Below are 25,653 nucleotides of genomic sequence, written 5' to 3'. Positions count from 1 at the left end.
AGATAGATAGATAGATAGATAGATAGATAGATAGATAGATAGATAGATAGATAGATAGATAGATAGATAGATGTGGACTGCAAAAATTAAACCATGGAACTCATAGTGACTAGATATTAGGATAAAAAGTTGTTGTGTTTTGTTGTTGTGTACCTCAAATTCATTTCTGACTTATGGCGACCCTATTGTGATGTTTTATTGGTAAAATTTGTTCAGAGGCGGTTTGCCATGGTCTTCCCCTGAGGCCGAGAGAGTGTGACTTAGTGTGTGAATATTTTGGGCTGTCCATTAGCATTGTGTCATTGCAAAACAACTTGCAAGGAAATACTTTGGGTCCTGTTTGCCAAGTTACTTTCCCCAAATTGTCATTTTCTCCTTGAAACATGCAGAAAACATGGCACAATTCTAGTAATTCGATGCTGGTTGTGGCTGTGTCCTTTGCGTTTTCTTATTTGTTATTTTTGGATTTTGATATTTATTGTTGTACTATTCTGTTGTTGTTATTATTGCATTTTGTTTGTTATTTTACAGTTTGCTCTTTGTTCCTTTTTGCTGTTTACTGGTATTTTTTACAGTTTTCTCTTTGTTGTTTTGTGTGTTGTGTTGCTTTTTTTAAGCATTTAAGGAAAGGCAAAGCTTTCCAGCTCCAGCTTATAATGCAGGACACTTGGGAACCCTAACCAGAGCTGGGGGGGACTCCCATCACCCCCTCCACCAGTCATCTGAGCTGAATCCCCATATTGGCTAAGTTTCTACACAGGGGAGAATGGGGGGTATAGTCCAAACATCTATCTATGTGTCTGTCTATCTATCTATCTATCTTGGGTAGCTATGTTGGCCATACAGCAAAGTACAGCATCATCCCAAATCCACCAAACAGGGATACTTTTATGGAGCCAAACAAAATGCACATTATACACATTGCAAGCTTTTGAAACTCCACTGGATTTTTAACGCCTTTGCCTGATGAAGGCCAGCGGAGTTTGGACGCGTATAATGTGCATTTTCGTTGGCCCCGTTTGGTGGATTGTGGGTGATGCTGTACTCCAAAAAAAGGAAGTTTTATCAAGCATCTTCTCCTGCAGCGCTGTCTCCTTGCATTGTGCATGAATTGTTGCATAAACTTCTGCAAATCTGGGGAAAGTTTGCTCCCTTTGGCCATGCCTCTTTGCATTGCGCGTGAATTGTCGCAGACCCCATTTTCTGTGGGTCCCTGGTGGTTGTTGTTTTTTGGGGCTCCCACTTGCACCACAAAATGAAAGCCACCGTGTCATGTCTCGAAACCGGTTCCAGCCGGCTGTGTTTTGCCCTGGCTTTTTTCCCCCATAGACGGTGGTGTGGGCAGGAATGGTTAAATGGGCCACGTGATTGGCAGCATGAGGCATCGCCTGGGTGAGTCATGTGACGTTCAAAGGGGGGCCCGCCTCCCGAAGTGTACAGGAAGTGGGCCGTTGGGGATGCTGATCCTCTGCCGGCTGATTGGCGGAAGGGGTGATGAAGGTGACTCTTCCTCTTCCTCCCCCCTTTTCTGGATGCATTTTGGCACATTATGGATGCAAGCACATCTCTGTATGTGTGTGTGTGTGTTGTCTGGGACCCCAAGGGTTGCAACCTCTTGGGGAGACAGGGTGGGGCGCTTTAACTTGGGACTGTCTTGCGCAGGCCAAAGTGGGTTGGACTATATGGCCTTTTGGGTTCCTTCCAACTTGGTGTGATTAGCTGGGGTTTTTCTTCCACTGGCAGAAGTGGAGCCTTAGAGCTCCTTTCCAACTTGTGATGCTTTAGCAGAAGATGTTCTTGCACCAGCAAAAGAGGGTTTGACTATATGAGTCTTGGGGTTCCCTCTCAACCTAGTGATGCTTTAGCTGGGGATTGTTTTGGCAAGAGAAGTGGGTGATCCTTGGGGTTCCCTTACAACTTGGTGATGCTATATCTCCCTACATGGTCCATAGGGGTTTCCCTGCCAACTCAGTGATGCATGGTACTTGGGATTCCCTTCCAACTCACTGATGCTGTATCTCTCTGCATGGTCTTCAGGGTTTCCGTCTAATTCTATATGGTCCTTGGGGTTCCCTTCAAATTCAGTGATGCGGTATCTGGGGTTTTTCCTGCCCTGGTGAAAGGAGGTTCAACTATATGACCCTTGGGGTTCCCTCTCAACTTATTGATGCTTTAGCTGGGGATTGTTTTAGCAAGAGATGTTGGTGGCCCTCAGAATTCTCTTCCAACTCAGTGATGCTTTATCTCCATTATGTGGTCCTTGAGGTCCTTTCCAACTCAGTGAGTCTTTATCTCCCTATATGATCCTTAGGGTTCCTTTCAAACTGATGCTGTAGCTGGGGGTTTCCCTGCCCTGTTGAAAGAGGGTTTGACTATATGATCCTTGGGGGTTCCAACTTGGTGATGCCATAGCTGGGGATTTTCCTGCCCTAGCAAAAGGTTCGACTGCATGACCCTTGGGGTTCTCTTCCATCCTTCAAAGCCAGATCACAGATCCTTCTATCTCAGAGATGCCCACACAAATGGGCAACCACTCTCTGGGCTTCCAAACCAAGGATTTTTTTTTAGGTGGAGAATCCAGGCGTTGAACCCGTTACCTCCTGCATGGGTCCATCTGAAAGATGACCTATTTAGACACCAAAGTATGCTTCTACGGTTGCCTCACTTGCAGATGTGGCTCAAGGGTGTGGTTGCACTTGGCTCTTTGGCGCATTTGGGCAGGAAACACCCCTGACGTCTCTGAATTTGCCTATTAGGCTCCCCATGCAGCTAACTTGTGTATTTTCCCACATTAATCCCTTTTGCCATTTTGACCCCACTTCCATGTTGCTTGACCAAATGTGACCCGGATTCGGGAAACGTTGGATAGCATGTAACAAGTATGCACTTGGAGCAGTGGTTCCCAAACTTTGTTTTGGACATCAGCTCCCAGGATTCCTGACCATTGGCCAGGTTGGCTGGGGCTTCTGGGAGTTGGAGTCCAAGAACGTTGAAAGCACACGACAGTAACAAAAACCTTTTGGCATCTGTTCTCTTTGCAGTGAGTTTTGTGTAACCTTGTTAAACTTAAACTTTTGTCATGCCTGTTGTTAAAAACGGGGAAGGAGATGGAATATGCCTTCTTTCAACCCTCTCTCTCCCCCCTTTTCTCAGATTTTGTTTTAAACTTTGCAAAGTTGAAACGATGGCGATCGCTTGTCTTAGCACGCCCCCTAGTGAGTTGTTGAAATATAATGCTCAGTTGACGCAAAATGTGTGCAGGATCTGCGCCTTGAATGTGTGTTTAGCTGCCTTCATGTCGTGTGTCAATTTATGGGGACCCCATAAATTTCATAGGATTTTCTTAGGAAGACTCAAGAGGTAGTTTTTAGCAGTTCCTTCTTCTGAAATAGAGCCTCTGGCACCTGATATTCGGTCATGAGTCTCCCATCCAAGTGTTAGCCAAGGCTGACCCTGCTTAGTTTCCAAGATAGACAGGAGTGCATTGTTTGTATGTCCCTTCAAGTCACCTGTTGACCATGGGACCCCATGACTTTCATAGGGTTTTCTTAGGCAAGGAAGACTCAGAGGTTGTTTTTAGCAGTTCCTTCCTGACACTACCTGGTATTTATTGGTGGGTCCCCCATCAATTTACAAACCAGAGAGGACCCTGTTTAGCTTCCACATTCAAATGGAATCTGACTTATTGGCCACCCTAAGGTAAACCTTTCACTGGGTTTTCTTGGCAGGATTTGTCCAGAGGATTTTGATGTTCCCCTCTCTTTTAGGCTGAAATAATGTGACTTGCCTAAAGTCAGCCAATAGGTTTCTGTGGCTGAAGCAGGATTCGAACCCTGGCCTCCAGAGTTGTAGTCCAGCACTCAAACCCCTACCCCACTTTGAACAATCTTGCCAAGGAAACTTAATGATCTTCATAAGTTGGAGCCAACTACAACAACCCTTTAGAGTTTTGAATTTTGAGAAGGCATTCTCAGCACCAGTGATAAGCAAAGTGCAGCTCTCCATGCGCTGATGGACTACATCTCCCAGCATCCTTGCTCTTGGCTAGCTGCTGGGAGTTGCAGTGCAACCACAGCTTGGAAAGGACCACACTTTGCCACTTCCTTCGTCTTACATCTTTTGCACAACTGAAGTGCAGGCGCTTAGTTGTGCAAAAGTAAGAAGTATGGAAGGCCAGTGGGGTATAGTGGTTGGAGCGTTAGATCAAGACACTGGGGAGACCAGGGTTCAAATGCCAGCTTGGGCACAGAAACCCACTTGAGTGAGTTGCATGCTCTCAGCCTCAGGGAAAGGCAATGGAAAAACCCCTCTGAATAAATGTTGCCAAGAAAACCCCAGGATAGGGTCTCCATAGTTCGAAAAGATTTGAAGGCGCACCAACAATGACATTCAAACTTCAGCCTTGAAAAGGAGGGTATGTTCATGGCAGGGAGCATTATTCTTCAGATTTATTCCACTTATTTAAAGCCATCCTCCTTCTCCTCATTCACCCGCTTTGTCCTCCTTTTCGGCAGTGCCCCCAGTGATGCCAAGCGAGAGAGAAGAGCCCCCTCGCCCGACGTCATCGTGCTTTCGGACAACGAGCCGTCGAGCCCGAGAATGAACGGATTGACGAAAATTGCATTGAAAGAGACCAGCACGGAGGTGCTCATGGTGAGTCGGATGTGGCGGCATTTGCTGCTTCTCCTTCCCTGATGCATTCAGATCTGTGTGCCAGGTGAGAAGATCTGATAATGCCAAGATGGCATTATCTTGGCTGCTCTTTCCTTGTTCGCTCACCTTCTGAGTCACCTTGGTATCCATTCTGCTGTGTCAAAACAATGGCTGTTTTCTTCCTTGGTTTTTTCAATCTCTGACTTCCCTTTGTGACATGCAAATCCTACCCCCTTGAGCCAACTTTGCTGCCAGCAATGATTGCCACCATCTCAATACAGCCATTTCCCAGACCTTTTGCTGCTGGTGTGTCTCAGCATCCCCTCACAGCCAGTCATAAAATTGGGCCTCCGTACAAATTCTACCCAGGCTTGGCCGTCAAATCAGATCCTTGGCACTGGATATACAGTTGGTCCTCCATAGCTACAGATTCTTTATCCACAGATTCAACCACCCATGGCTTGAAAATAGTCCAAAAAAGATATACATTCTAAAAAGCAAACCTTGATTTTGCCATTTTATATAAAGGATGTCATTTCACTACACCATTTTATTTAATGGGACTTAAGCATCCATAGAATTTGGTATCCATGGAGGGGTCCTGGCAGCAAATCCCAGTGCATACTAAGTACCACTGTATAGGACACCTGGGTTGATCTGCACAAAGACACAGGCCTTTGTGTCAGTCTTCATCACATCAGTCTTTGTGTCTGTCTTCATTGTGTTCATCTTCATTATGTCTATCTTTCGGTCTGTCTTCATAATGTTGGTCTTTGTGTCTGTCTTCCTTGTGTTAGCCTTAATCAGGTCGGACATTGCGTCTGTCTTTATTGTGTCAGTCTTCGTCATGTTGGTCTTTGCGTCTGTTTTCCTTGTGCCGGCTTTGGTCAGCTCAGCCTTTCTGACTTTTCTGTGTCCTTCCAGAAGAGCAGCCCGGAAGAACGGGAGCGTATGATCAAACAGCTGAAGGAAGAGCTGCGGTTAGAGGAAGCCAAACTTGTGCTGTTAAAAAAGCTACGGCAAAGTCAGATACAGAAAGAGACGACGTCTCAAAAGGTAACAACTCAACCTTCATGCCCTATTCTTGATTCCACGCTTTTTTATGGTCTGTAATAAAGTTGATTGTCCTGGAAACAGGAGTCACCCAGCCCCACTTACTTTCTAATGAATGTTCTCCCTCTCACCCATTTGCCCACATGGTCCTTTTGCAGCCACTTGGAGCTTCTGGAAACGCAGTGGCAACTCCGCCGCCATTGGTGCGAGGAACACAGAGTCTCACGTCTGGAAAATCAGCCCTTCTACAGGTTAGTGCATGAGAAGCAACCATCAGGAGGGGAGAATTTTTGTTTAAGAAATTGCATGTCTTTGAGGATGCACAAAGGAACTGAAGAAGTATGTGCGTGTGTTACATACAGAATAAACCGCTTCTCTCTCCTAAAACCCAGAATTCTTCACGTATTCCTGGAACGATAATTCCTCCCCCATTGATCCGTGGCGGGCAGCAAGCATCCTCGAAGCTAGGCTCTCAGCAAAGTACCCAAATAGTCATGCCGCCTCTAGTCAGAGGAGCGCAGGTGAGTTGCTTTACCTGGCTAGCAAATTCTCTTTTTGTCCAATCCATTGGGGAGGAAATGTGGATTAAATGGAGCAGACCTGTAGCTCAGTGGGAGGTCCAGATCCAATGTCAAACCTCTCTAAATAGAGCTTTAAAAAATCCCATGTCTCAGAAACTCTGGAGAGCTGCTACCAGGCTCCATTCTAAGGCATCCTGAGATTTGTAGTTTGTCATTGCACTGCATCAGAGCTCTCTGATCACAGAACTGCAAATCCTAAAATTCCATAGAATGGAGCTACGGCAGTTAAAGTGGCATCAAATTGCATTAATTCTGCTGTGTAGATGCACCCAGAGAATGCTGAGTGTCTTACTAAAGTACAAATCCTAGAATTCCAGAGCATGGAGCCATGGCAGTTAAAGTGGTGTCAAACTGTATTTATTCTGTAGTGTAGATGCAGCCCTGTAGTGTGATTATATGACAGAAACAGGAGGGGGAAATGTTTAATTTGCTGTTGGCGGCTTGAAACATTAATACTTCTGCTCTCTTCTTTCCCTCTCTTCCCCCCCCCTCCCACATTGCATCATCTTTTCTCTCTTTCTTTCACTTTCTTTTGTCCTCCCTGACTCTTTCTCCTCTCATGGATCCATCTGTATCAGCCCATTTCTGTGTCTCCCCAGCAAATCCACAACATCCGCCATCACTCCAGCTCGGGGCCGCCTCCGTTGCTCTTGGCCCCACGGGCCTCGGTCCCCAGCGTCCAAATCCAGGGCCAGCGGATCATCCAGCAGGGTCTCATCCGTGTCACCAATGTCCCCAACACAAGCCTGCTGGTCAACATCCCCCAGGTGAGCTCCCAAAACCGGCATCTTTTTTTAAAATCTTGATTTAGCTTTGCAAGGGTTGTGTGCAAGAATATTCCATTGCAACAAAAATGCAGGAAAATACAGACACACAAAAGGAGGGGAGAAATAATAATCTACATTAGTGGCAAGTCCACTCATCCCCATCCTTCTTCGACAAATATAGTTTGCTGGTAAGAATAATAGCAATAGCAAGTACATTTCTATACTGCTTATCAGTGCACTTAAGCATTCCCTAAACGGTTTGCAAAGTGTAAACTAATAAAGGTCTACTTTGAGATGTGATGCCTAAAATATGCTTCTTTACAGCCAGAGGTAGCTTTGCCTCATTAGTTGTATCATAGGTTGCGTCTATACTGTCGAAATAATGCAATTTAACACCACTTTAAACTTGAGTCCTGCTGTGTTGTTTTTGCTATTCCGTTTTGAATTGTAAGCTGCTTTGTGTCCCATTGGGAGAGAAAGCAAGCTATAAATCAGATGGATCAATAAATATTCCTTCTTTTTTTCACCCTTCCTCCTTAGGCATCCTCAACTTCGCTCAAAGGTACTGCTGTGACGTCAGCCCAGGTGAACACAGTGTCCAGCCTCGCCTCAAGTGTCACTTCCATCATCAACTCCAACGACTCCCCGGCCAGCCGCCAAGCGGCCGCCAAGCTAGCACTGCGGAAGCAGCTAGAAAAGACGCTGCTGGAAATCCCGCCTCCCAAGCCGCCGGCTCCCGAAATGAATTTCCTGCCCAGCGCGGCGAATAATGAGTTCATCTACCTGGTTGGGTTGGAGGAGGTGGTCCAGAACCTGCTAGAAGCTCAAGGTAAGAAGCTGCCACTATGTCACTAGTATTATACAGTGCACCCTTTTTTAATGCGAGGGATCCATTCAGGATTCCCCGCGTAAAAAAAACCCCACGTATATAGACTGACTCCCGTCTCTTTTTCCCTCTTCGCAGGCAAAGTCTCGGTGGCTCCCTCCTCGCAGGACCCCTACACATGCGTCCAGTGCAAGACGGACTTCACCTGCCGCTGGAGGGAGGAAAAGAGCGGCACCATCATGTGCGAGACCTGCATGTCCTCCAACCAGAAGAAGGCGCTCAAGGCCGAGCACACGAGCCGGCTCAAGGCCGCCTTCGTCAAAGCCCTACAACAGGAACAAGAGATCGAGCAGCGGATACTCCAGCAAGCGGCTTCCCCTGTGCAGAGCAAGCCGGAGCCAATTGTGCCGCAGCATCACTCACTGAAGCAGGTACAGATGCCAAGAGAAGTGTTTCATTGCACCGGAGGACCTACAGATGCCAAGAGAAGTGTTTCCTCGAGGAATCTCTAGGTCCTCCAGTGTGACTCTATGGTCAATTTCCAACAGAAATTGGACTTCCAGCACTTGAGGACCCAGAAATTCCTAGGGAACATACTGATCAAATCCCAGGAGGATCAAATCCACAAATGCCAAAACTACAAATATGGAGGATCAACTGTAACATATATACTCGACTATAAATCGACCTCATGTACAAGTCGAGGGAGGTTTTCGGTCCGATATTAAGGATTTTGATATGACTGGTGGATAAGTTGAGAGTAAGGCCTAGGGACATGTAATGAAGGATGTAAAGGACGAAGCAAAGGAAAACAATGCCAAAGAACTTACAAAATAACATCAGGCATAACTATTTGTGTTCATACTAAAGACTGGAAAGATGAGAGAATAGAAGGGGTCAGTGCCTCGAGGGCAAATTAAACTCTTTCCTTTCACCAGGGAATTGTGTGTGTGTGTGTGTGTGTATAATGGATTGTAAGGTTCGTAAGCAAGGAGGGAGAATGGAGGGATCTGACTTCCCGTCCTTCCTTGGCCGCTGACCGCTCCATTTTGCCCCTCTCTTGCCCTACGCAGGCCTCCAGCCAGCTGCCCCGAAGTGCTGGCACCCCCCGCGGAGTCTTGCATGCATTTAGCCAGTCGCCCAAGTTGCAGAACGCCTCCGGTGTGGCCGTACTTGGTGGCAGGCAAGGTAAGCGTGCTCAGAGACCCGTCGGCAAAGGAGGCGCATGCTCTTGGAAGAAGACTCTCGGCAACGCAGGTAGACAACTCGCTCTCGAGACCTCGTCTCTCTCGGTCGCCCCTGGTCGCGCTCCCTTGCTTGGCCAGATTTCTCTTTGAAAGGCAGAAGCCTTTCTCCTGCCTGGGTGAAAAGGGTATCCCTGTTTTATTTCTCTTTCTCTCTTTATTCTCTTTCCCTCTTCTTTGGGTGCATCTGGTGTTTCAAAGTGTTATGGTGTTGTATTGTGTGCTTTCAAGAGCCTGTCATGGAGTTTTCTTGGAAGGGTTTGTTCAGAGGGGGGCTGCCCTTGTCTTCCTCTAAGGCTGTGAGAGTGTGACCTGCCCAAGTGGGTTTCCGTGGCCGAGCAGGGATTTGAGCCCTGGTCTCCCAAGCCACTCAAACTGCTACGGCACGCTAGCTCTCCGATATGCCAAACCCCCTTCCAATTTTGCAAAGTATTATGGGTATGCCAAGCTCCTCTGTCCACTATTACAAAGCATTATGGGTATGGTCAATCCCTCCACCCACTATTGCAAAGCATTATGAGTATGCCAAGTCTTCCTTCCACCATTATGGCTATTTCCGGCATTCCTTTTAGCATTGCAGTGCGTCATGGCCCCTTTCACACTGCAAATCATCCTGGGTCTTCTAAATCAGTGGGTCTACAACTTTGGCCCTCCTGCCAATGAAGCTGGACTAACATCCATTTTTGTTAAAGAATTAGGCTTTTGGGGTGACAAAAGTTTAATACAGTGGCCCTCAAACTGTGCTATTTAAGGGATTTGGGGTTTCAGCTCCCAGAATCTTATTGGCCAACATGTCTGAGGCTTCTGGGAGCTGAAGTCCAAAATCACTTAAAAGGCATAGTTTGGGGACCACTGGTTTAATACGTCCAGAGGACCAAAGATTGAGAACTATTGAGAGTCTAGAGGTGACTGTCAGACCTCCTGCCCAGTTTATCGATAAAAATAAATGTAAATGTCTTTTATTGGTTCAATTGTTAAACTGTTTAAAGTCAGCTTATATGTAGATGACAAACAGTATCTTTATTTCCAGCGAATGAGCAAAGCGTTTTTAAGAGAGCTCCAGCATTTTAGCATTTACACCGTTCTGGGTTATTTGAAGGGAACAAAAGGTTCATCACTAGGGACTGACCCTGAGTCTTTGTGATATGCTGGACTATAAGGCCCATCATCCCCATTCATTATGGCCGATGCATGGACTTACCTGGAGATCAGGGGAACTAGTTGTCCAATATATTTGGGGGATGCCAAATTCAGGAAGGCTACCTTAAAAGAGGGAAGATAGGGACTCAAGGTGCTTTGACTCCACTATAACCATGATTGCTACATCCTATGCAATCCCAGGGTTTGTATGTTTGAGGAAGTGCTAGCTGACAATTCTAAATGCTCCTCCTGGAACTACAAATCCCAGGATTCCATAGGATGCAGCCACGGCTATTAAAGCGGAATCATAGTTCTATAATCATGTAGCATGGTAGGGAGGGAAGAAGGGCTTTATGCGTCCATCCTAAGACATGATTGGGGCTTGCTATGTGTCATAAAAAATGGTTTTTGCCCCAGAATCTTTTCTGTGATGAAATTTCTCCACTTTGCATGGCGGCTGGGCCTAGAACGGCCCCTGAGGAGGGGCTAAAACCAAAGTGAAAATAACCCCCAGCAGCCACCGAGGGAACTGGGGGGCAAAAACTGGTTTTGTGTGTGTGTGTGTGTGTGTCTGTGTGTGATGAGGATGCATCCTCCAAGTCCAAAAGGGGACCTATACGACCGACCCCCTAGCCTCCCACAAAAAGGGCCAGCATGGTGTTGTGGTTTGAGAAACCAGAGAGAGTGACTTGCCCCACATCATCTGGTGGGTTTGTGAAGTCACAATTCGAACCCTGGTCTCCCTGTACCCTATTCCGACACCCAAACCACTATACCACACTGGTTAACTTAATTCACTCCTCTCCAGCTTTTTTCTCCAACAATGAGAACCAAGGTGGCTTACCATTTATTAAAGCCATCACAGGTGAAAAACTATACCGAAAGGTCCATTTAAAAGTATAAATATATTAGGTCTTTGAAAACGAACCACGGTCATCCATATCCACAAATTTTGTTCTGTACGGAGAATATAGTCAGCCCGCACCATACGCGGGCTTCCTTTACTCCGCTTTCAGCTTATGTTGAAGCTGCAGTACAATTTAATGAATAGCGTGCGTGCCGTGTGCATGTGCCCCATTGTTTTCAATGAGGCACGCGCATATGTGATTTTCCCCTTGTGTGGGGTGGTGGTGGTGGTCCAGAACTCTGTAATTGAAGAGCGGACTATATATTCCAAAAATGAAAACGTTGACTTTGCTATTTTATATAAGAGATGCCATTTTACTGTGCCACTCACTTTAATGGGACTTGAACATCCACGGATTTTGGTATCCTAGAACCAAACCCCAATGGATACTAAGGGCCCGCCATGATCTGTGATGTAAAAACTCTAACAATTCATTTTAAAAAGCATCGCCGATCCTTCCCGCTGCTGTCATGGTGGCGCTGTACCAATTGGCATTCAGCCCTTAGGAGGCGATGATTATTAGCGGCGTCGATCCTTCGCCACATCCCTGACCCGTGGTTTTCCTCTTTGCAGGTGGCGCACTGAACTTTGTTAATCCAAGCCTCACGGTGCACAAAACGACCTCGTCCGCCGTGGACCGCCAGCGCGAGTATCTTCTGGATATGATCCCCCCGCGATCGATCCCGCAGTCGGCCACGTGGAAATAATACGGGAACATCCGCCTTGAGTGGAAGACGTCTCCCTTTTTTTCCCCCTCCATGTTTAATTAGTTCATCTTCTTTTTGTTTGGATTTTTGGTTTTCCCTCTCTGGCCTCGCCCCACGACTCCCCGAAAATATCTCCACGCGGCGTGGAAACCCTGCTTTTCGAGCCTAGCTGGATCTACCCGTAGGAGATACAGAAAAGCTTTGCTTTCACGCCCGGATTGGGAAAACGCTTCCCCGGCGAGGCGGAACGGACACTCGGAAGAGTGGTAATGAACGTTAGGCTACCAAATTCTCGTGACTTCTCTCTCTCCCTTTTTATTTTTGGTGGATTTTTTCCCTTTGTTTTTGGCGACGGACACGGCCGCCTCGGAGAGCAGAATCTCGGATTTATTATTATAATTATTATTATTATTTCTTTGTGTATTTTGGTGTCTTTAGTTGCGGGGGGTTTTAACGTTTTACGATCAGCACTAGTACAGAACAAAGAACCGGGCGGAAGCCGCGCCCGCTCCGTTGTTTTTGGTTTGCCCCTTTTTCCCCGTCCTGCCTTACAATTTTCCTTTTTTTAAAAGCTCCTTTTTAGATTTAATTTCTTCCCTCTTTCTTTTGGCGGTGGTTGGACAGCAATCCGGGACTTCTAGTTGTTGTTTTTTCTTGCTCAAGGAAACCAGGACTCGAAGGAGCAATCGGCGAGGAGAGACTGATCCATTTTCGTTCTTTCTTTCTTTCCTTTTTTTCTTATTTCGTTCCTCCCTTCCGCCATTTCCAAGGAAGGCACTATTTACAAAGGATGCTGGTTTTTTTTTTGGGGGGGGGGATCTGACTTCCGTTGTTTGCTTTATTAGAAAGAAAAAATCCGATAATAACTTATATTACGAACAAACGCAAAGGGATCCTCCGCCGCCGGAAAGAGACAGAACGATTGAACGGGAGGCTTAATTCCCTCTTTCATTTGTTCCCCCCTTTCTTTCATTTTTTGAAGTTTCGAACGGCTGTTTTGCCCTGGACACTGAAAAGTCAGAAGCCCTAAAAGAAAAATTAAGGACTGGACCGTCGATCCAAAACCTGCCGGAAATCTCTGGAGAAAACGGGCGTTCGGAAGTTTTATTTTTGTTGGTTACGTCCCAAGCTCCCAAAGAGGGTTTGAAATGGGGTTCGAGGGAACGAGAGAGGAGGAGGTTGTGGGTTTTTTTATATTAAAAAAGGCCTCCGTTTCTTCTTCTCCCCCCGTTTTGCTTTGCTTCTGTTGTCGGGGGAGAGAGGTTTCCTTTTTTACTCAGCTGTCTAGGAACAGTGTGCAATGCAGAAGAGAGACATGGAGCAGAAGGGACCAGAGGAGTGAAGGAAGTTTGTGTTCTTTGAAAACAAAAACAAAATAAAAATTAATAAAATGACACCACGAGACAAAATCCCACTTGTCTCTCTTGCTATACCAGGTTGCGACGCGGGACAAAAATGGCTTTTTTGGGACACGTTTGGCCCGGTTTGTGGCATCCAAACCCAACCTGGATGCCAAAAAACGGTCACCTCTAATGATTCCCGAACTCCAGCCTTCCAGGTGTTTTTGGACTTCAGATCCCAGAACCCCTAACCATTGTCCAGACTGGCTGGGGTTTCCTGGAGTTGAAATCCAAAATGGAGAACCAAAGTTTGGAAACTACTCTATAATCCATCCTCTTTCTCCCTGGCATCATTCTTTCTCCTCCTGTCCTTGTTTAAAATGCACAATAAGAGAGGCACCTGGGCAAGTTTTTGCTTTAAATCAGTGATTTGGTCCTCCAAGGCCTATTACAGACTGCCAAAATAAAGCTGCTTTGGGTCTCTTTGGAGGTATGCTGTTTAAATGATGCATGCTTCCTAAGAATCCGGAAGCTGCACCAAAGCTGGACTCGAGTGCTTAGGAATGGAGTGTGGTTTTGGCGCGACCTTCGGACTCTTAGGACCCAGGCATCATTTAAATAGCATACCTCCAAAGAGACCCAAAGCAGCTTTATTTTGGCAGTCTGTAACAAGCCCAAATGTTTTATTTGAACTTCAACCCCCAGAATCCATAATGGTTGGCTGAGGCTTCTGGGGGTTGAAGTCCAAAATACCTGGAGGATCAGAGTTTGGAAACCACTCTGTAATCCATCATTCTTCTCCCTGGTGTTATCCTTTCTCCTCCTGTCCTTGTTTGAAGCGCAATACCCTATTTGTTAAAAAAATAAGAGAGGCAGCTGGTTAAGTTTAGGCTTTAAACCAGTGAGTCCCAAACTTTGGTCCTCCAAATGTTTTATTTGGACTTCAACTCCCAGAATCCCTAGCAGTTGGGAATTTCTGGGGTTGAAGTCCAAAATACCTGGAGGACCAAAGTTTGGAAACCACTTTATAATCCATCATTCTTTCTCCTCCTGTCTTTGTTTAAAGCGCAGTTCCCCATTTGTTAACAAATCAATAAGAGAGGAACCTGGGCAAGCTTTTGCTTTAAACCAGCGATTCCCAAACTTTGTTCTTCCTGGACTTCAGCTCCCAGAATTCCTGACTCTTGGCTGAAGTTGGCTGAGGCTTCTGGGAGTTGAAGTCCAAAACACTTGGCAGGACTAAAGTTTGGGAATCGCTCCTTTAAATCGTCGTGTCATAAACCAAACAACAAAACCCCAAAAATGCCTAGACTGATGATTCTCCCTTTATCTTCCTGTATTATTTTTGTGTTTCAGGAGTACAAAATGAGAGTCCATTGCATTATATATATATATATATGGAAAGAGGATGGATGGGTGGGATTTAATACTGTGCAGTTTGAACCTTTTTCTTTCCAGGTTTTTCGTTTTAGCTGCAAGTTAGAGACTTAAGTTAAATAAAAAATGCAAACCATGGCTGCTGTACAAAATGGGGAGGAATCCCTCTTTATATAAAGACTGTTGCATTGTAATAATGTCTAAGAAAAGGCCTTTCTCATCCCCTCCACTCCCTTTTTTCTTTCCTCTGTGAATATTGAATTAATTCTACTTACAAAGGGTCCTCTCTATGCAGTTGTACATAGCTGACGTTTCTGTATACCAAAGGTAGGCAAAACCTTATTTCGGCCGGACCGCCGCCCTTCGCCAACTTGCAAAAGGGTCTTTTAATAGAAGTGGTTTTCAAACTGTTTGAAATGAGTGCTTTTTTGATGGGATTGTTTTATTTTCATGGGAGTTTGTTATTTTTGAAGGGACCGCAAGAGGGCATCCAAATGACCGTCCAACCTGTTTAAATACCTGCATTGAGAAGAATCCACTCTCACGTTGCCAAGGTGAGAACCGGAGAGGGCTCCTCCACCTTTAATGGTGGCGAGGAAGAGGGGATTTCAACAGGTGTGTTTGTTACCTGGTTGTGCGACAGGCAGGACCTGCTGAAATCTCCCTTTCTACACAACTTCTACCTTCTGTGTGTGTTATGTGGCAACCCTAAGGTGACCCTATCATTGGGTTTTCTTGGCCAAATGTGTTCAAGGGAGGTTTGCCATAAGAGATGCTACACACAATGCTCCATAAGCAGAGGAACCGTTTCTGGTTTTCGGTTTGGCAACCTAATGTGCACCTAGCGAAATAATGCAGCTTGATGCCGCTTTAATTGTCCATGGCTCCATCCTATGGAATCCTGGGATTTGTAGTTTGGTGAGGCACCACCTCCCTTTGACTTTTATTGTTGTGTGCCTTCGTTTCCGACTTGGGGCAACCCAAAGGGTTTTTTTCTTAGCCAGTTTCTTCATTGCAAAACTGCAAATCCCAGGTTTCCTTAGGATGGCACTGTGGCACTTAAAGTGGTATCAAACTGTGTTGTTTCAACAACGTCGATGCATCTCCTTAGCTCCCATTATCCACCACCGTTGGCCCCAGTTTGCTGGGGAGGATGGGAAAGGGACTGCCAAAGCATAGCGGAGTTCCACAGATCCCTGTGCCTTTTTGCAGAACAATTGATGGGGAATGGAGTGGGTTGAAATGGTCTGAAACCAGTTTGGAACTGGTGAGTGTCTCTACTCTTTTCCAGGCTCACCAGCACCAAACGCAGTGCAAACCCGTAATCTGAAATAATCTGAATTTCCCATTAAGGAAAAAAATACTAAACCATGTCAAAACAAAACCTCTTGGATTATTGCCTTGAAACTGTTGACTTTGAGGTCCAGAAAAGAAATCTTTGCAAACTTGGTGCAAAATAGAACAAAATGCAATGTCTTAAATCTGAGAGTTTCCAGCCGTTGGACGTCTCCAAATCCGGTTTTTGCTGGTGCGACAATGGAACAAAGGCTGCGTCTACACTGCAGAATTGATGCAGTTCCACACCACTTTAACTGCCATGGCTCCATGCTGTGGAATCCTGGGATTTGTAGTTTGTTTAGCCTTCCCTGGGGGCATCTACATGGCAGGATTAATGCAGTTTGAGACCGCTTTAACTGCCATGGTTTCATACTGTGGAAACCTGGGATTTGTCATTCCTTTAAGCCTTCTTTGGGTGCATCCACACAGCAGAATTAATGCATTTTCACACCGCTTTAACAGCCACGGTTCAATGCTATAGAGTATTTGCACCCAAAGTTTGCAACCAGCATGGCCCTGGGGATGACGGGATTTGTAGTACGTCAGAAAGGTGCCTGGATGGGGAAAGCAAATATGGTTTTGTGTGCTGGGTTGTACTGCGTTTCCTCTGTGCTAGAGGCCATTTGGCAATCTTGTTTTTGATCCTAGATTAGCCAAAAGTGATACTTGGGATTCTCTGCTAATTTGTGGGGAGAGGATAAATAAAAAATGAACTAGGTTTCTTAAACTGTGTTCCCAATTCCAGATCTTGAGGCCCTTTGGGAAGAGTTTGGACTCGGAAGGAGCCATCCAAGGCTGGGGATAGTATTCGGCGTCTTGGACAGTGGCTTAAAAAAAAACACCGATATGGATCAATGGCTTTTGGGAAATGGTTTGTCCCATTTAAAAAAAAGACCATTGATCGATCTGCAAATAATCAATTTGGGACCCATAATGAGTTAAAAGGCCCAAGCGCACTATGCAAAAGTGGAACCCTATGGTTGACTTCAACTGCCGTGGGTCCGCCATGTGGAAACTGGGATTTGTAGTTTTTTGTGCTTTAGCTGCCCTGGTTGAATGCTTCGGACACCCAGGATTTGTAGTTTCGTGATATATTGATCTACCTCTTGTCAGACAGCTCTCCACAGTATGTACACACAACACACACACTAGATAGATAGAGAGATGATAGATATCCATTAGCATCCAAACAATGATGCCTTTCTTGGGACAACCAAGTGCACACATTGCAAGCTTTCAAAGCCACACCGGCTGCTGCTTCTTCAGGCAAACAAGATGAAGAAATGGAAGATGTTAATTCTAGGCCTGCATTTTGCTGTTTCTGGTCTTAGTTCAGATGGCAGGGAAAGCTTATTTGAAGACTGGCATCTCCTCCTTTGGCCATTCTCCAAGTCCAGGGGATTTAATGTCCAGTTCCCTCCAATGCAGATATATATATATATATATACACACACACACAAGATTGTGTGTGAATTGTACATTTCCCCCAAATGCATACACAAAAATAGTTTGTGTGTGTGAGTTGTGCATTTTTTCTCCAATGCAGAATATATATGAATGGCGTATTTTCCTCCAGTGCAGATTAATATATATTATGCATGCATACACACACAAGATAGTGAAGCAGGCCCTCTGCACTTGCTCAGAGGCACCTGAAACAAGCCAAAAGGAAGAACCAACAGGAAGAAGGTCTGTGGTGCTGCTTCCCTGTTTCCACCCATTTCCTATAAACAAACACGAATCCCATTGAAACAGGTCCAATGAATGGATGAACAAGTAGACGAATAAATACGGTAACTCTCTGCGAGTATGCGCCTTTAGTCGGGGATTTACGGTAGCCAGAGGGGGTCGAGGTTGTGGCTGCGGCGAGCGCCTCGCGGTGACGTCATCTTGTGTCGCCGGGGCGCGCGTGTTGACGTCAGAGTGAGGGCAAGAGGCGGAGGCGTCTTCCCGCGTCCAAGATGGCGCCGGGCTCAGGGAAGGTGAAGCAGGACATGCCTCCTGCGGGGGGCTACGGCCCCATCGACTACAAGAGGCACATGCCCCGGCGAGGGCTCTCCGGTGAGTGAGGGACCACTGCAACCTCCATCATCCCTGGACAGCGCAGGCTGGGACCTCCAGTACATTCGGACCAGGCCAAGCTCACCCCCACATCCTTTGCATGGAAGGGTTTTTGCTGGACTACAACTCCCATCATCCCTCACGGTGCGCAGGGGGGCTGCTGGGGGTTGTAGTCCTTGGACAGCTCCACCACGGTCCTTGCCCATAGGGAATCATTGGAGAAGGCTTTCCCATAGAGAACCATGGGGAATATTGGCCATACTGGCAAGGATTCCCCCATAATCCTCTATGGGCAACTATGGTTTCTCTATGGGCAAGTATCCTCCAGTGGTTCTCTATGGGCGAGTATGGCAAGTCCTGTCCTTTGTTTTAGTACATCCTGCCTTTCACCCCCTTTTAATGCAGACCAGAGGGGAATGGAAGGTTCTCTAGGTTTTGTGGGGTTGCAGCTCCCATCATCCCTCACCTTGGGCTGGGTTTAGGGGCTGCTGGGAATTGCAGTCCTTCAGCACCTGCACCACATGCCAGCCCTTCCCCCCCTTGATCCACACCAGAAGAGGGAACTGAATGTCTCCCCATGTTTTGTTCCATTGCAACTCCCATCATCCCTCAGCTTGGGCTGTGCTGGGCAGGGAGACTCTTGGGAGTTGCAGTCCTTTGATGTCTACACATTGCCTGCCCTCCCCTCCAACTTGATCCACAGGAAGGAATGGCATTGGGATTTTCCATTGCAGCTCCCATCATCCCTCACCATTGGCCACAAAGGGCAAGAAGACTGCTGGGCCTTGCAGTTCATCCACATCTTCACCGTGCCCCTTGATCCCAACCAGACAGCCTTATCTTCTTCTCCTGTTGTGTTGATGTGTCAAACGTTGTGTTCCTTCCTCCCAGGCTACAGCCTCTTCGCCATCGGAATCGGGACCCTTCTTTACGGCTACTATTCGCTTACAAAATGGAACCGGGAAAGGAGGTATGCCTTCGTTGTTGTTGTTGTTTGTACAGTGCGGACGCAGTCTTTTAGATGAATGTGGTCCTAGGGGCGCATCGACACCAATGGCTCCAGAATCATGGGATCTTGCCTATTTTAAATTGATTTTTAATTTGTATTTATATAGTGTTGGTATTTTAGTTTTAAGGTAAGGGATAAAGGGGTGTGTAATTTTTAGTTAGGTATGTATTATGTATTTATTTATGTATTCTATTGTAAGCCGCCTTGATCCTTCTGGAAAGGTGGGATATAAATATAAACAATCATCATCATCATCATCTTGATGAGTAGAGGCTGGATGCCCATCTGTCAATGGGGATGCTTTGATTGAGAGTTCCTGCATCGCAGAATGGGGTTGGACTGGATGGCCCTTGGGGTCTCTTCCAACTCTGTGATTCTAGAGACACTGAAAAGCCCTTGTAAAACTACCCATCCCAGGCTAGGATGGAGCTACAGTGCTTAAAGTGGTGTTGAACTGCATTATTTCTACCGTATAGATGCACCCTTCTCCTTCCTTTCTAACTCTCCCTTTTTCTGCTCCTTCAGGCGCCTGAATATTGAGGACCTGGAAGCCCGGATAGCTCTCATGCCTCTCCTGATGGCGGAGGACGACCGGAGGTATATACTAGGTTTGGTTGGCGTCGGCGCAGAGGCTGGTGGCAGACCCATCGTCCGCCATCCGTCGTGGCTCTATCCTCCCCTCAAAGGGTTCTCCTTTTTCTCTCTGCAGGACCCTCCGCCTCCTGCGGCAAAATTTCGAGGAGGAGGCCAAGATCATGCAGGACGTCCCCGGTTGGCAGGTGGGAGACTTTGGGACGTTGGCGTAAAATGCGGGCACGGGATTCGAATTCAGCCTCTCCGACGCAGGCTGAAAATCCTGGGGACCGGAAGCGTTTGGGATTTTGGAATTATTATTATTATGAATTATTTTACTTTATTTATTTATGTCTCAAGTTCAGGTGGCAGACGGATAAAATAAGTTTGTTTAAATTTTACAATACACATTTTAAAAACAATTAAAAATCATCTTGCTGAAACCTAATAATAATAATAATAATAATAATTATTATTATTATTATTATTTATATCCAGACCCAGATTTTCCACTTTCATGCGAATCCTATGCCCCTAACCCCAGCAAAGGTGGAGGTCCCATTACAATGCATGCCAGGGGAAATGGGAGAGATGCCAGGTTGCGTTGCCCCCATAGCAATTCAGACCTGGGCCTCTTGAATGGTCTACGCCAGCACGGAACCACTTCATCCTCCTCCTCCTCCTTTTCCTTCCTTGCAGGTGGGTGAGTCTCGCTTCCACACGACCCGCTGGGTGCCCCCGACGGCTGACGAGCTCTTCTACCTCCGCCCGGCCAGTGAACTGGACAACGCCAAGTTCGGATGCCAGTTTTATGTCTGAAAGGGGACAGCGGTGGGATTTGGGACCCTCCCGAAAACCAGCATATTTCCAAATAAACAACTTCTGGTGTGTGTTCACGGGGTGCACTTTCTTTCCCCAATTTCATACCTGTCATTCTTTCCTGAGAAAGTTTGGGGATGTCTAAGACGCTCCTTGCTAAAAGCCCTGTCTGAGAGTCCCAGCATCCATGGTTCCTGGGGGATTCTGGATGTTGCAATCCTATATGTAAGTATATATGTGCGCGCGCACACACACACACACACACACACACAAGTTTTGCTTTTATCGCAAGGGTCTTTCTGCCTCTTAATTCCCAGGACTCTTTGACACTGGCCATGCGGGAGTGATAGGAACAGCAACCCTGCTGGTGCCTGATGGGAGTTGTTGGTTCCCAGAGCCATCCTATTCTCCTTGGAAGGATCTGTTGTGTTTCTTGGGGAATTTATGCAATCGTTTCTTTCTGGCGTCCGGTTCCCTTTCTCTCCTTTCCACCTTGAAGGGTTGGATCTGTGGAAGTTCAAGGCAGCGACGCTCTTTTTCTCTAGTAAGAAAACGGGGAAAGGTTAAAGGAATAAACGTAAGGACTTTTTTTTTGCAATACACTTGTCCCTCCATATTTGCGACTTTGATATTTGCAACTTTGATTATTCACGGATTTGATTAATATGTTCTCTCTAGGAATATCTAGGTCCTTCAGTGCAACTCTATGGTCAATTTTAATTAAAAGTTGCACTGAAAGACCTAGAGATTCCTAGAGAGGACACTCTACTAAGCATTTGTAGCTCCTCTGGCGCAGTTCTATGGTCAGTGCCTGTCGGACGTTGACCACAGAGTTGCACTGGAGGACCTAGAGATTCCTAGAGTGTTTTTGTTATTGGCAGTATTTCCATATTCATGGGGGCCTTGTGCCCCTAACCCTGGCAAATATGCAGGGACAAGTGTATATCCCACTTTGCCCCTCCAAAAGTGTCACTTTCTCTTTTCCCTTTGGGGATTCACACCTCCAAAACGTAAAGAATCAGAAGGGTCCTAGGAGGTCATGTAATCCAACCCTCTGTCATGCAGGAAGTCACCATTAAAGAACACCCAAAGTTCTTTATGTCTCCATAAAAGGCCTCCAGCGATGGAGAGTCAGATAGGCAATCGATCCCAATGTCAAACATGGGGACCTGGGAGCCATATATCCAACCCTCTGGGCTTTGCATCCCGCATGGTACTTGCCATGGATGCTTTGACACTTAGGACTAGAACCTCACCCTCCATCTGCCAAGAGCTCCTCTCGAATTGAACTCAGGACTCGTGCGATGAGGAGGTGGTTGTCGCTTGTGGTGGTTTGTTGCAGCTTCCAAAGGAGCATTCGAGTCGGGAGCTGGAAATCCGGGGAAGGGGCAGCGGGCTGCAGCGGAGGATAGCCAAAGAGAACAAATATTAGTAATAATAGTAATATCCTGCCCTTTCCCCAAAACTGGGACTCAGGGTGGCTTACGATATTTAAAAAAAAGGACAATTAAAAGGTACATTAAAATAGAATTAATTTATATTAAAATAAACCATATTAAAATAAGGCTTTGACCCTGGGACGGATCCAGCATTCAGCCTCTTTCAGAGGCTGATGGAGAGACAGCTTGTCATTTATTCTATTCTCAATTTGGAAATTATATATGTATATGATACACACATTGAAGTTGAATAATTATGTTTTTGATTAAAGCGCATTGCAAATTAGGTCATGATATTCTGTATTTAAGTTGTGTAGCTAAGTAGCGTCTGCAGACCCAACTTTCCCAATCTGGACATAGAGTTGGACGGGATCCCAAGGGTCATCCATTCCAACCCCAATCTGCCATGCAGGAAGACACCATCAATGCCTTTCCGTCAGCCTCTAAAAAGCCCCACAATAGGTTTGCCATAACTTGGAAACAACTTGAAGGCACACAACAACAGGCTTGCTACTGGCTTCCTTTGAGGCTGAGAGCATGTCTGTGTGTTTTCAGGGCTGAGCCGGGATTCGAACTCTGGTCTACAATCCTAATGAAACTACTACAGTAGCTCTTTTTAAACGTTCTGCCAATTATTTATCCTTACTGGTTGGGCCGCAATGTCTGTCTCCACCAGAGAGTGTTCCTTGGGAACCATTTTGGGGAGGAAAAGCGGGGCGCTGAGCTTCGGCTGAAGCGTCACCAGAGCCGGCAAGCTGTCCTTGCTAATTTTGGTGGGCTCTTTCCTCCACGACTGGCTTTCTTTTGGGGTCTTGATGCCCTCCAGGTCAAGGCTGCAGGGTCTCAAGGGAGGCAGGAAAAGGTCCTTATGAACGCCTTCATCCTTGAGAACAGCCATGGCAGCATCTCCAGCTTGGTGTCCTCTTCCATAGCCAAGCTCTCCTCTATTATCAATGAGGTCTTCTCCATGATATTCACAAATTTGGGATGAGATGGACCCCTCTTTTGGAGAGTCCTCCAATGAGTCCTCCTTCCCCAAATCTGGGCTCTCAGTGACCTTCTCCAAGATGGGTCTCAGGTCAACCAAAATGGTCTTCACGGCCTGCTTTTCTGGAGAGGACGATGGTGGGTTCTCTGGAGGAGATCTTGGTGGACCTGATGCCCATTTTTCTTCCCGTTCCTCCTCTTGAATCCCTTCCAGGTAAGCCCAAGATGGTTTCATATCTCCATCCATTCCCCCTAAACTGCAACTCCCATCTTCCACAGGAACCTTTGATGCCGGCGGTAGCTTTCGGTCACTCCGCCGTTCTGCTCCTTTGGTTGCCACTAAAATGAAAGAACATTTTAGGAACCTAGCAAGCCAAAAGAAGTGCATGCAAAATCTAGATCGGTGAGTCCCAACATTTGGCCTTGTTTTGGACTTCATCTCCCAGAATCCCAGACCATTGGCCAAGGTGGCTGAGGCTTCTGGGAGCTGAAGTCCAAAAACTTGGAGGGCCACCATTTGGGAATCAAGTCTTAGATACTTCTAGATCAGTGTTCCTCAACTCTGGTCCTCCAGATGTTTTTGACTTCATCTCCCAGATTCCCTCATCATTGGCCATTCTGGCAAAGGCTTCTGGGTGCTGGAGTCCAAAACAACTGGAGGATTAAAGGTTGAGAACCTCTGTTCTAGATGCTGCAAACTGTGTTCATAACCACCTACTGCCACAATTTTGGAGGCTCCAAATTGCAAAAGTCGTTTGCATTCAATGAACTCAGCAGCGGAGGAGGAGAGGAGAGTTATTAGGGGGAATGGTGGAAATGTGGGCCCTGTTTGATCCATACCTTTGGACCCAGCCTTGCTGTGCGGGACGCGGAGCACCAGGTCGGACCAGACGATGCGTGGCAACGGGAACGATTCCTGGTGACCCAAATCGGTTGGCATCATGGCCCCCGGCTTTTGCCTTTCTCAGGGGCAAACTTGAGGATCTCTGTTGATTAAACACCTGCGATGGAAAAGAAGAAAAGCAAGGACTGATAGTTTATTGGCACTTCGATTTAAGGATCTTGATCGATGGAACACATTTGGACTTGAATTTAAGGATCTTGATCAGTGCGACACATTCGATGGAAAGGCAGAAAAGCAAAGACAGGTGGTTTATTCAAACCCAAACTTCAGGATTTTGATCAACGCAACGTATTTGATGGAAAGGAAGAAAAGCAAACCTGGATGGTCCATTTGCACTTTGATTTAAGGATCTCAATCGATGAAACACTTTTGGACTCAAACGTAAGGCTCTTGATCAATGCAACACTTTTGATGGAAAAGCAGAAAAGCAAAGGTGGCGGCTTCTTTTGGGCCCATTGTTATGGATCTCGATGGACAAAACGCATTTGATGGAAAGGTGGAGAAACAAAGCTGGACAGTGCATTTGGGTCCAAATTCAAGAGTCTTGACTGACGAAACGCATTCGTTGGAAAGGCAGAAAAGCAAAGCCTGGTGGTTCTTTCGGACCCGAACTTAGGGATCTTGACTGATGAAACACATTCGGTGGAAAGGCGGACAAGCAAAGCCACACGGTTCATGCAAGTCCCAGTTTGCCCAGTGGATCATCGGTTTGGTGGAGTGGATCTCTTGGTTTCTGTGATCCACCTGATCCTGAATTCCTGCAGTCCCAGAACCTGCTCAGGAAGAAAAACCCTTCTGTGCCTGGAAACATCAAGTAACTAAGCGATGGAGATGCCAACCTGGGTGTGCCAACAAAGAGGAGAGGGTGTTTAGTTTTCCAAGGGAGGGAAAGCAACCGGTTCTTCATAGAGAATGGTGTTTATTTATTCTTCTGCGGGTATTTTTCATTAAGGTGCCGAACGAGGAGGAGCGCGGAAACGCGTGGCAACCATTCATCCCAAACGCAGCAGAGTTCATTTCAGTTATTTTTAAAATCCCTTTTATGACCAAGATGTAACACAAGAACAAAACTCAAGGGAAGGAAGTACAGTGGTACCCCGGGATACGAATTGATCGCGTTACGAAATTTCCGGGGTACGAAAAAGTTAGCTTGGAAAAAACTGTTCCGGGTAACTAAAGATTTTTCGGGTTACGAAATTTTTTTCGGTGTGTTTTGTCGCTTTTTGGCACGAAATTTAAAAGCGAAGCGTGGCTAGCGGCTTTCCAGCGCTAGCGGAAAGCCTTTTTTCGGGTTGCGAAATCTTTCGGGTTACGAACGGCGCCGCGGAACGAATTAAATTCGTAACCCGGGGTACCACTGTAGGAGAAAAGTGGATCGAATGGGAAAGCGGAAGGAAAGAATAGGAAAACAGGTTCAATACACACACATCCCTCTATATTTGTGGCTTTGATATTTGAGGATTTTATTAATATGTTCTCTCTAGGAATATCTAGGTCCTCCAGTGCAACTCTATGGTTAACTTTAACTCAAAGTTGCACTGAAAGACCCAGAGATTCCTAGAGAGGACACTCCACTAGGCCTTTGTAGCTCCTCCAGTGCAGTTCTATGGTCAGTGTCTGTCAGATGTTGACCATAGAGTCACCCTGGAGGACCTAGAGATTCCTAGAAAGGATACGCAACTAGGCCTTGTAGCTCCTCCGTTGCAACTCTATGGTCAGTGTTTGTCAGACATTGACCACAGAGTCGCACTGGAGGACCTAGAGATTCCTAGAGAGGATACTCTACTAGGCCTTTGTAGCTCCTTCGGTGCAACTCTATGGTCAGTGTTTGTCACACGTTGACCACAGAGTTGCCCTGGAGGACCTAGAGATTCCAAGAGAGGTGTCCTCTCAGGTAAAAACATGGTGTTTTTGTTATTTGCAGTTTT

The 25,653-nt window shown here is 46.3% G+C and overlaps 3 protein-coding genes across 9 annotated transcripts in view; 2 read left to right on the top strand and 1 right to left on the bottom strand.

Annotated features, from left to right (window-relative positions):
* The window catches only part of GATAD2A (GATA zinc finger domain containing 2A), a 36,939-nt gene extending 23,665 nt beyond the window's left edge, over positions 1-13,274 (top strand). For 3 of the 5 annotated variants that reach the window (XM_042479214.1, XM_042479212.1, XM_042479213.1), the window contains 9 exons: positions 4,515-4,653; positions 5,578-5,709; positions 5,865-5,957; positions 6,099-6,227; positions 6,866-7,054; positions 7,595-7,883; positions 8,019-8,311; positions 8,954-9,137; positions 11,745-13,274. In XM_042479214.1, the coding sequence (XP_042335148.1) occupies positions 4,515-4,653; positions 5,578-5,709; positions 5,865-5,957; positions 6,099-6,227; positions 6,866-7,054; positions 7,595-7,883; positions 8,019-8,311; positions 8,954-9,137; positions 11,745-11,878 (1,582 nt within the window). In that variant the 3' untranslated portion in view covers positions 11,879-13,274. The remainder of the gene's footprint in view (positions 1-4,514; positions 4,654-5,577; positions 5,710-5,864; positions 5,958-6,098; positions 6,228-6,865; positions 7,055-7,594; positions 7,884-8,018; positions 8,312-8,953; positions 9,138-11,744) is intronic. The other 2 variants (XM_042479215.1, XM_042479217.1) reach the window with 2 other exon arrangements.
* Positions 13,275-17,836: 4,562 nt separating this feature from the next.
* NDUFA13 (NADH:ubiquinone oxidoreductase subunit A13) lies at positions 17,837-20,472 on the top strand. Its single transcript, XM_042480143.1, has 5 exons — positions 17,837-17,994; positions 18,886-18,964; positions 19,529-19,600; positions 19,713-19,782; positions 20,276-20,472. The coding sequence occupies exons 1-5, from the start codon at positions 17,895-17,897 to the stop codon at positions 20,393-20,395; spliced, it is 441 nt and encodes a 146-aa protein (XP_042336077.1). The 5' UTR covers positions 17,837-17,894; the 3' UTR covers positions 20,396-20,472.
* A 187-nt stretch (positions 20,473-20,659) lies between these two features.
* The window catches only part of LOC121937181, a 12,394-nt gene continuing 7,400 nt past the window's right edge, over positions 20,660-25,653 (bottom strand). For 2 of the 3 annotated variants that reach the window (XM_042480140.1, XM_042480142.1), the window contains exons 2-5: positions 23,662-23,822; positions 22,481-23,160; positions 21,652-21,791; positions 20,660-20,936 (exon numbers count right to left, since the gene is read on the bottom strand). In XM_042480140.1, coding sequence (XP_042336074.1) covers positions 20,798-20,936; positions 21,652-21,791; positions 22,481-23,160; positions 23,662-23,764 — 1,062 coding nt within the window. In that variant the 5' untranslated portion in view covers positions 23,765-23,822 and the 3' untranslated portion in view covers positions 20,660-20,797. Of the gene's footprint in view, positions 20,937-21,651; positions 21,792-22,480; positions 23,161-23,661; positions 24,497-25,653 lie in introns of those variants that run through there. The other variant, XM_042480141.1, reaches the window with a different exon arrangement.

Source organism: Sceloporus undulatus, chromosome 7 (assembly GCF_019175285.1).
Source record: "Sceloporus undulatus isolate JIND9_A2432 ecotype Alabama chromosome 7, SceUnd_v1.1, whole genome shotgun sequence".
Taxonomy (NCBI): Eukaryota; Metazoa; Chordata; class Lepidosauria; order Squamata; family Phrynosomatidae; genus Sceloporus; species Sceloporus undulatus.
Note: the sequence above shows the minus strand (reverse complement) of the source record. Positions and strands in the feature narration are given on the sequence as shown.

What these genes read in the sequence shown, in the direction of transcription:
- NDUFA13 (XM_042480143.1), top strand. Translation starts at nt 17,895, where the DNA reads ATGGCGCCGGGCTCAGGGAAGGTGAAGCAGGACATGCCTCCTGCGGGG. An exon ending in AAATGGAACCGGGAAAGGAG is followed by an intron (nt 18,965 to 19,528) that starts GTATGCCTTCGT and finishes CTGCTCCTTCAG; the next exon opens with GCGCCTGAATATTGAGGACC. An exon ending in ATGGCGGAGGACGACCGGAG is followed by an intron (nt 19,601 to 19,712) that starts GTATATACTAGG and finishes TTCTCTCTGCAG; the next exon opens with GACCCTCCGCCTCCTGCGGC.